Source organism: Rutilus rutilus, assembly GCF_951802725.1.
Source record: "Rutilus rutilus genome assembly, chromosome: 8".
NCBI classification, from domain to species: Eukaryota; Metazoa; Chordata; class Actinopteri; order Cypriniformes; family Leuciscidae; genus Rutilus; species Rutilus rutilus.
This window is the reverse complement of record NC_140222.1, coordinates 42,208,136-42,218,688: the sequence shown is the minus strand read 5'-3', so window position 1 is coordinate 42,218,688 and position 10,553 is coordinate 42,208,136. Positions and strand designations below refer to the sequence as shown.

General features: G+C 38.2%; 1 protein-coding gene across 1 annotated transcript; it reads right to left on the bottom strand.

Annotated features, from left to right (window-relative positions):
• Window positions 1-2,138: 2,138 nt before the first annotated feature.
• On the bottom strand, window positions 2,139-10,331 carry soul4 (heme-binding protein soul4). Its single transcript, XM_084416163.1, has 6 exons — window positions 10,260-10,331; window positions 9,135-9,335; window positions 8,949-9,040; window positions 7,465-7,606; window positions 4,726-4,909; window positions 2,139-3,599 (listed from the first exon to the last, which is right to left on the bottom strand). Exons 2-6 carry the CDS (start codon window positions 9,292-9,294, stop codon window positions 3,425-3,427), a joined length of 753 nt encoding a protein of 250 aa, XP_084272289.1. The 5' UTR covers window positions 9,295-9,335; window positions 10,260-10,331; the 3' UTR covers window positions 2,139-3,424.
• Between the last annotated feature and the right edge of the window lie 222 nt (window positions 10,332-10,553).

The following is a 10,553-nucleotide window of genomic DNA, read 5'->3' as shown; positions in this document are numbered from 1 at the left end:
CGGGTAAGTCAACTTTATGGGGTGACGTCACATAGGCGACATGTAGTCTTTCTCGTTATGTCTTTTCCACAACTGCTAGCCGAAGAATCATACCATATACTGTCAAACTCGTAACATGAAAGATTATATAAAAAATTCACAGACAACATATGTTCACATTCATGGCACAATTCAAACGGGTCCAGAAAATAATTATTTTCTCCGATTCACTTGCATTGACGATTTTTCAACTTTGAAGTCCAGCGGGGTTAGCGGAAAGGGCGGGACTTACCAGCTCTATAGAGAGCCTAAGTCCCTCCCCTTCCGGTGGACCACCATGGGACCTTATTTCGGAAAAATATTGTATGGTAGTCAATGGCGAGGGACAACAAATATTTTTATCTCGTTTGAATTGTGCCCTGAATTACACATATATGATGTTTGTCAATTTAAAATATACATTTTAAAGTCAAGAAAGTCGCAGTTTGATGTAAAACTGTTGAGGTATAAGACTGTGAAAATACGTAATTACAAAGACTACAAACCCAAAAGGCGCACATGTGACGTCATACCTCTCAATGAATGAAGCTAACTTTACTGAAGCTAATGTCTGTCATTTTTTCTATAGTCTTACGTTATAATCGTAACGTTACGCCGTCATGCCTGAGTGTTTTGTACCAGACTCCACACATACGAGCAACGGTGACGTACATAGTGCGAGACGAGAGATGTTCATTGAGCGATTTTCACATAAAACTAAATGTTACTCTTCTGTTTTATGACAAACTGCGACTTTCATAATTATCTTTTAAATTGACAAACATCATATGTGTAATTCAGGGCACAGTTCAGACGGAATAAAAAGATAAGTTGTCTCTCGCTAGACTACCATACATATTTTTTCCATAGATTTTTTCCGACATAAGGTCCCATGAGCCGGAAGCGGAGGGGAGGGACTTAGACTCTATGCTCTCTATATCTCATATATAATATGACTGAATCACTTTTGTAACTTTAATAAGGATTAATCTATGTTATTTGATAAAATGAAGACTATGCTGTGTCATTTTACATATTAGTTTGGATAGTTCTAGCTGTGGTATTGAAATTGGAGGAGAGAATTGTGAATTTTTACTGGTATCTAAACTTTTGGTGTCATAACTGTCTGTTTCATGGCCAGTACAGTTTGTCACCGGCCATTGGCAGGTGTGGCAAAAAGTTAGTTTTAGGCCCTTGTGCTCAATAGGATGAAACATTGATAGGATTTAGTCACATTAATACATAATACTGTTCTTGTGAATTTATTCAGAAGTTTTGGACTAACTTATACTCCTATATTTAAACCCCTTATTTTTTGCCCAATCTTTTCATGTAAATGATATTATTTGCTACTGTACCGACACTTCCAAATATATCCTATACAATCCACATATGTTGAATTTATTAATTAAATGTTTTGGTAAATTTTTTACCCATAAACAAAAGTTTTCTACTCTTAATGTAGACTCATTTCTCATATCTTTTTGGTTTAACCAGTAAAACAAATGCGATAGATTCTTGAAACAACATGAGAAACATGAACATTACAATTTTTGTAATGATCCTATTTGATAAGGTTTAGCTTTCCTTATTGTTTTATTTATAAATGTATTCTATTTGTACTGTTTTTTTAAAACTATATATAATTAAATGTGTTTTCATTTATTTTATTCATTTACAAACGCACATGTATATTGGATGCATGTATTAGCTCTTAAAGTGACAGCAGCCTAATTTCTCTGCTGCAGAAAATCACTCATTGCTCTTGACTGAATAACTTTTATAACTTTAATCTATGTTATTATATAAAGTGAAGACTATTTTACATTTGCTTACTATATTCTGTGTCTCTACCTGAAAACTCAGCTCTAATTTACGGTAATTACGACTTGGCATTAACGCAGCATGTACATGTTTAGTGTTGCATTTCTGAAGTATTTACAGTACAAAATGAAAAGGAAATATTGCAATTTCAATGTATGGAAAAGTTATGGAAAATGTAATAAAATGTTAAAAGCACATAACGTTAAAATGTAAATTTCTCTGGCGAAAGTATAGTTTAAACATGCTCATCACAAGTTTGCTCTTTTACTTATCCAACACCTTCACAACAACTCACACACAATTAATTGTTTTTATTGGTATAAATGTATTCAACTTTGTATCTCTTTGTAAAGCAAGCTACCGTTAATAAGCTCAGACAGTGCTCTATAAATAAACTTTTACAGTATTATTACAGACTTGAAGAGGAGAGTGCAAGTTTTAAAGTACTTTGACAAGGCAAAATCCATAATAGTACAAGCTAAGCCATCAATGTTACAAAAGCAAGGAGTCATGTAAAAAAATGTCAAAACACAGAGTAATATGCTAAACACGTGCTGATGTTACACATATGTTTGTACAACATTACATAAAACACAACAATGAAATGCACAAAGTAAAAGCAGTCACGTTATTGTAGTAATCGGATACAATACTGCTGCAAAGGGACATATATTTATCCAAAACCATGGCTGTGTGTAGCCAACCCACGCATGTCACCTTAGATCTGATCATGTGGTCCCATTCATTTGATGAAGGAAAAGCTGTGTTTAGATATACTATACTTGTAAGACTGCATCTTAAGAAAAGAGATCAAGAACAAGCATACCCGTAAAAAACACAATGCCACACTATTTCTAGCAAATAACTGATTTAAACTGCACTACTAATATCTGATTGGCTCGTAAGATAAAAGCGTAGAGGTTTTAGTGCTCTGATTGTCTGGTAAATGGTGTGATAGTCTGTTACACAAAGTACAAAAAGATTGTATTTTACAATAGTCTTCCAACACAAATTATAAACGGCTACTTAAATATATGATAAGTATTGAAACTTACTCATATATTTTTTCTAAATGGACTAAATAACTATGTTTCGAGCAACATATAATGCAAATAAGAAGCTATAAAAGCCATTATTGGCTTTTATTGCACAATGCAATTTTAGGGCACTATGGAAAACCTAGAAACGCTATTTAACAAACAAACAGAAACTGAACACGAGAGTAAATTCAAGTAGTGTAAAACATTTCAAATCAAGCATAAAAGAGAGGAAGCGTAATGAATCGTCTTCGACCCCAGGTAGCACAAATGTTTTTTTTGTATTCTTCAAGTTAAAAATAATGCCAGGGTGAAGTTTCACCACTGATATCTCTTAGTAATCCATGCGTCCAGCAGGCTATATACAGGGCTAATCTACGTGTAGAATCTATATCTGTTATATCTCTTTGTTTCCTCAATCATTAAAAACGAATGTTTTCTGCATCACACTCACAACGATACAAAAGGATAAAAGGGTTTTGATTATGACGAGCTCCACACCTTCATTTAGGGACATTCAGCGACTCTACTGGCTTAAGAAATGTTCACGGGCCGCCGCGAATGAACCAGATCTCGTTCCTGCGCTGCGGCACGCCAGGATTCTCGTACGTGGCGACCATGTAGCGGTTCTGGAGGACGTCCCCGGAGTTGCCCAGAAGCTCCCAGAGGACGCTGATCTGACGGGAGATGGTCTCCTCTGTCGTGGTCCCGTAAAACACCCTGGAACCAAAGACACTTTCAACTAGAAGTTTGTTTCCAGAAGAAAATAGCGTCACAGTCCAGCTTAAGTAAGTTCAGTGATGTTTCATTTCTGTTGTAAAAAAGTTATTGGGCCCTATCTTGCACCCAGCGCAACTGACTTTGTACACCGACGCATGTATCATTCCTATTTTGACCCGACGCACAGCGGACTTTTCCCTCCACAGACGCACGTCGTAAATTAGGGAATGAACTTGCGCTCCCGGGGGCGGTTCAGCGAAAAGAGGAGGCGTGTTCCGGCGCAAACGTTCCCTGGTGCTATTTTGCAGTTTCAGAAAACTATTCCTCCACAAACCAGGAAAAACCTCGTCTAAAGTCAGTGGCGTGTTGCGCATGTTATTCAGATGCTATTTTAAGGGCGCATGCTTGGCCATAATGTAGCGTGAGCACAACGCACACACACTTTGCTTCTCTCATCTACACAGACACAGCAGTTTTCATTTTTGCAAATCATACATTATTACAAGGAAAAATATTCCACACGAGGGAAATCATTGTGGTGTCCATGAAGATGTGAAAAAATAGGCATAAATCTAGCTTACACACTTACCCAAATGATCATACGCCTGTTTAACCGAAGCTAATTTGGGTGGGTGTCTCCATCCCCAATGTCACTTCTCTGTGTTTTACGGCCCTGACGAGAACGTCGGTCTCCTCAGCTGTGAACCGCTCCTGGCAAATCCGCCATTATAATAGCAATCCGCCATGGAACAAGCGCGCCTGCTCTTAAAGGGAATGTGAGATGACGCTCTGATTGGTTTATTTCACGTTACGCCCAAACCACACCTATGAGTAATGAAGCTACTTCAGACCAACCCATTTTAGATTTGCGTCGGGCGCAAGAGTCATTTATCCCGCCGGTATAATAGCAACAGCGCCCGAGATCCGCCCACAAAGTTACTTGCGTTTCGCGTTTGATACTTGCGTTTCAGATCGTTAAAATAGAGCCCATTAACTTAGTTCATTTATATATATATATATATATAGCCGCTCTGGAGAAAACCGTAATGTCATCGTCCAGCTCAGTTCAGTTTTCATATAATGGTGTCAATGCAATTTAATTTAATATTTAAATGAAATGAAATACCTGGATATGACTCGGATGGTGTCCCGGTGGACGATGCTGATGTCCGGGTCTGTCGGTTGAGGCGGTCTGGCCTGGAACTCAGCAGGGAGATAGTAAGCCGTCAACACATCCTTCATGAAGTTGGTGCCGTCGTCTGCCATCGTGATCTCATTCACAACAGGCACCGACATGCCGAGGTACCGTCCTGGAGACAGAGAGCCTCAACTGAGCAAACTGGGCTGAACAAGGTAGGACTGCATGTTTGGAAAAAACAATCATACTGCGATTATTTTGACAAAAAAATTCAACTGCATCCGCGCTTTGTAGAAGAGTGATCACACTTGAGTTATTAGAACCAAACTCAGACCTCTTTCAGCTGAGCCAAACATGAAGTGAAAAGAAACCACTTTTACATTCACACTAAGTGCCCTATCATACACACGGAGCGACGCAAGTGTTTTCTGCTGGTCTCAGCCCGACGCAGTTATCATTTTCACGTCCTGCGCAACGTTGTTTAATAGCAAATGCATTTGCGCTCATCTGTGGCCCATGGGCTGCTGGTCTGAAAACCAGGTGTGTGTTCAGGCGCATTGTTGGAGCGTTGCTATTATGAGGAACTGAAATAGACTGAGCCATTGACCAACTGAACCCTGCTCTAAAGTCAATGGCGCAGTATTTTTTTTGTTATTTAAAGAGCGCATTAGTAATATGAGCCTATAGGCGGGTCCACAACGCGCGTACACTCTGCTTATTACACACACACTCTGCTTATTACACACACAGAGCAGCAGCACACAAACATGCCAAATATTAAAAATAAAAGGATTACAATGTAAAAGATTATTATTGTGTACATTAAGATATGGTGGAATCCGGCTTGTCCTGTAGATGGTCTCGCTTTAACCTCACACACACACACACAGCTTTAACCTCACGCATGAGCAGATCCGTTTGCGCTCTGGAGACGCGTTCAGTCGTTCCGCTTGCAACTGGCTTTTAAAGGGAATGAGAGATGAGACTCTGATTGATTTATTGCACGTTATGCCCAAAACACACCCATCACTCATTAAGAGAATAGGGACAACCCTTTTTCCTGTCGTTAAACTAGCAAAAGTGGATTCGGACTCGTCATAAGTGCACTTTAGACCATGTGCTCAGACCTTTCAAATAGGGCCCTGAATCTGGACTCAAATCTGTTTTTGGTCCACTTTAATCATTTTGATTTGATTATACAGCCTAAAGGTGTGGTCATATATGCAGAATTTCGTCAAAATTGCGAGGGCAAAAAAGTCCATTGTCTATAATTGTCAATAGTGTAGAGATGTATGAAGCAAGCAGCTTTCCGTTTGTCTGAATCGTTGCGAAATCGGCATTTGGATTATATTTCGCCCTCAAACTAATTGCGTGGATTCCTATTAGGGCAGGACGAAATATTGCAAATGTACATATCGCGATATGCATATCCCAGCGGCTTGCGATATCTGAATGATTTGAATAGGCTACTTCAAAAAGTTGCGCAAAGTTTTAGGTCGACGTATTGAGCATGCGACTGTTACTTACGTGTGACTCGCTTGATGTTAAAAACAGTTATTAAGCACAATAAGCTGTGGAGAAAAAGCAGAAAGACGGCTCTCAGACGGCATGCAATCCCGATTTCAGTTCTCTTTTAAGGCTTACTGCACTCAAACAGTCAAATACACACACAGTTATGTCAAAATGCATGTCTTGGCGAGTGTAAACACAGTCCGTTATGTCGTAAGTGAACGTAAACAGTAGGGAAAGATATCGGATGTGTGTCAATACGACCTGTGCGTTAGGTCTTAAAGGGACAGCAGCCTAATACAGTAAACCTGCCGCTGTCTGTCAGACAACAGAAGAAACACAGAAACTCACTCACTGCTCTTGACTGAATAACTTTTGTAGCTTTAATATGAACCAATGTATATTTAATTGCAGTGTTTTAGTTTCACATCTGATTATACAATTTCTGTATTGTTTCTTACTTGAATACTACCGTTAAATAGATCTGATGTAGGCCTACCTGAAAAACTTAAAGCACTGTGTATTTCATTTTAATTGTCCAATTGTTTGTAATTTGTTCTTATTTTTAATGAAATGAACAAAAATAACTAATCGTCCATCCCTAGTTTTACATGGACGTTCGTGATGTCAAGTTTTCAGGTTGATATAACTATATATTACCAAGTTGAGCAAAGAGTTGTTGGTATTTAAATAGTTTTGTTTTACACTGATGTTAAAAGATTTGTGAGATTACTTGTTATGTAATGCTAAGCTAAAACACTGCTGTTCACTTTCAGAAGTGGTAGTGATGCTTTCTTTTCCCAGAAAGAATGTGAAACCTATATATTGGTTATATGATTTTCAGTTTTTAAATGTATTTTAAACTCATTTAAATTGATTTTACACAATATCGTGCAGCCATAATTCCTACTGAAAATGAATGGATTTTGCCTGTGAAAATTCGTGCAAAGTACGCGGACCCTAGTGTACATGTAAAAAATTAAGTATACTCTGGGCTTTAATGTGACTAGTTTATCTTCTTAAGCCAAACACACATTAACCGTGATGACCAACTATTCCTACAGTTGTTTATTACTAAACTACTAACCTAAAAGAGTTTCATGCGGCCCTCAAGTATTAAAAGTTTATCCAAAAAGTGTTTATTTTCTGCACTTTCTGGCTGTATCGTGCAGTAAAACTGAGATGAAGACGTTCGTGTGTGTGTGTGTGTGTGTTCACCTGTTGAATTCTCCTTGCAGATGAAGCGCATGAGCTTCATAAATGCATTGGAGATGCTTTGCTCATACAGCATTTCAGCTTTACTGACACATGCCCATTTTCCCGGAGGATACACTCTCTCCTCGTACAGCACCTCGCCGAGCTGCAACACATCGCAGTTCAGAAACACAATTACACTTCTTTTTATTTATTAAAGGACAAACAAATGTCAATGATTCTTGAGTACTAGGAAAAACAAGCTTATATATTTGCACTTCCGTAGCCTACACTACCCTTCAAAAGCTTGAGGTCGGTATCATTACACTCTTCTGCTCAAAATACAGTGAAAACTGTAAAAAAAAGAGTTTACTATTTGAATATATATATAATTATTTTAAAAAGCTATTTTAATATATATTTATGTAATATTTTAATTTATTCCTGAGATTACTCCAGTCCTCAGTGTCACATGATCCTTCAGAAATCACTCTAATATGATGATTTGATGCTCAAGACACATTTATGATTATTGTAATACTTTACAATACGTGTATCTATTAATTAACATTCATTAATGCACTAACTAACATTAATAAACAATGAGCAATACATCTGTTACAGTGTGTATACATCTCGGTTAACACTAGCTATTAAAAATACAGTACATTAGTTCATGTTATCTCAGTTCCATTAAATAATATTAACAGATACAACTTTGGATTTTGATAATCTGTTGAAATTAACATTAGCTCAGATTAATAAATGCTCAAGAACTAATATAGTTAACTAATGCTATAGCAAACAAATCATACTGACCCCAAACTTTTGTATCAAGGAATAATTTTGGATTATTCTGTTAAACATATTTATTTACATTTTAGTGCTTGTATTTTCTTGCCTATCAGTGAATATATCAGCATTTTCAGATGCACTTCCATGTCAAATACTGATGATTATAAATATTAACAAATCCATAATTCGCTTTGAACAAGATTTAAGAATCCAAGATGGCTGAAAACGGATTTAATCTGCTGACAAAAACATCTTTTGCACATCACGCATGTATTTATTAAAATAACCTCTTCTTTCTGCCAGAACACAGCAGTAATGTTTCTTTTAATGATGCTTATATTTCAGCGTCGGTTTTAGAGGACAACGATAACTATGATGATAACTATATTAGCATCCTGACCGTTGTCGTAAATGCTCGAGCTCTTTAAAGCAGGATGGATTCTGATTGGCTGTCCATGTTTTTATCGTTCATCATCTGGAAAACAAATTATATTTAGAAAGATTTTTAGAGCTATATCTTTATCGTTATTATTATAGTTATCGTCCTTGGTGTGAATGGGCCTTTAATGTCATAATTCTGATCAAATTCAATTACAGTTACAGTTGAATCATCTCTGATTCCTTTCAAAGTGTAAATGTCGCTACGTTCCTAACCTCCAGTGGTGGGGCATGTTTTGTCCCATGTTTGGAGAAGCAGCGGTGAGCGCTTTTACCTTCTCGTGTCTGGAGACGGTGACGAAAGGCACTTGCTCTCGTTCGGCGGTCTCGTTCCTCCTCGTCATCTCCTCAATGGGTCCTCTCATCTCTATACAAAAACCAGATTAGATTCTCTCATGATCTGACAGAAGGAAACTGGTCTCAGATCAGTCCCGGCGGGCTGTGGGACAGTTGTGTTGTACCTCTGGGAACAGTCACGTGATGTGTCCTTCCTACGGCCTGCCAGTGGGCGTACATTCGGTCCTGCTCCTCGTCAGCCATTGGTTCAGAGCTGTCTGTGATGTCATCGTCCACCTGCTCATCATCCAGTCCGTCAAGATCCTCAATGGAGATCAGAGCCATTGTCCAAAATGGCACAGCGAGCGACTGCGAGTCGGGAAGCTCTAAAGACAGAAAACAAACTCAGTTATTTAACAGATTCTCTCATATAACGCGAGGGATGTTGCTTTTCAATATTAAATCATCAATCTGCCAGTGTTAACTTGCTCTTGGTGTATAGACACGCACACACACACACACACACACACACACACACACACATAATATATATATAGGTCTACATACATTCATATAAGTTTTTCCCTTTCCATTACTGTTAAGCTGTCATTGCTGAATCCCTATGTTAGGTTATGTTTTACGGCTTTGTATTTTTATCCTTGTGTTATTGGTGTTTTTTAGTCATTTGTGAACTCTGGTTGTAGTAAATAGTGCTCTACTATATAAATAAAATTGCCATTGCCACTACCATATCATGAAGTGTGTGCATGTTCAGTCTTAATTACTGAGAGCACACTAGGAAGTGCCAACTATGGGTTCCTATTGTTTTGACCCCATAATACACCAGTGTGCTGTTCAGCTCCCTGAAGATTAGACATATATTTCACTGCACCCACACAGGTGACTTGCTGGATTACAAATCATAGCAATCATCGGAACAGAAAGCATAAATACGAAATAAACAAACGGCGGTGCTAAGTTTCATTCACATGCATAAAAACAAGTGATGTCGAATAAATGACACTGGGATGTGCAACAGCGCGAGTGATTTCAGAAGGACGACAAACTGGGAAAAACGGGTTTGCACGCGAACCTCCCCCAACAATTGTTGAATGCCCTTTATAATGATCGATATTTAGCACCCAGCTTGCCCAGTAGGCGGAAATATACATTATTTTAAAAAACAATGACGCCCGGTGCAAATATCACACTATAGTAAAACACTTCCGATATATCAAACCGATGGTCTGTGTTGTAATCTAATATTTAACGCAACGTATTAAAACGATAATAATGAATGACCTACTTACCCAGAATACACAACAACAAGCGCACGACAGCTTAAGCGCCGGGGATTGCAGAGCGTCTCACTGCGCATGCGCGGAGGAGTGTCCAACCGTGCGCTGCTCTCATGTTTGCAAACACCATTTTAGACTAGCCCAATGAAAAATAGGCCTTTGACAACATCCCAAATATCAATAAAATACCTATTTTGTAGTCAATGTTCTATAAAAAGAAAACCACTATCGTATTCGTAGTGATCATAAACAGCTCCAACGCCCTCTACCAGTGGCCCTACTTCATACTAATTAAAGGGATAGTTC

Bases quoted from the DNA above. Each gene is read 5' to 3' on its own strand.
- soul4 (XM_084416163.1), bottom strand. From the start codon at position 9,294: ATGGCTCTGATCTCCATTGAGGATCTTGACGGACTGGATGATGAGCAG. The intron at 4,910-7,464 runs GTGAACACACAC...CTCTGTCTCCAG, and splicing joins CTGCAAGGAGAATTCAACAG to GACGGTACCTCGGCATGTCG. The intron at 3,600-4,725 runs GTATTTCATTTC...CTTTGGTTCCAG, and splicing joins ACCATCCGAGTCATATCCAG to GGTGTTTTACGGGACCACGA.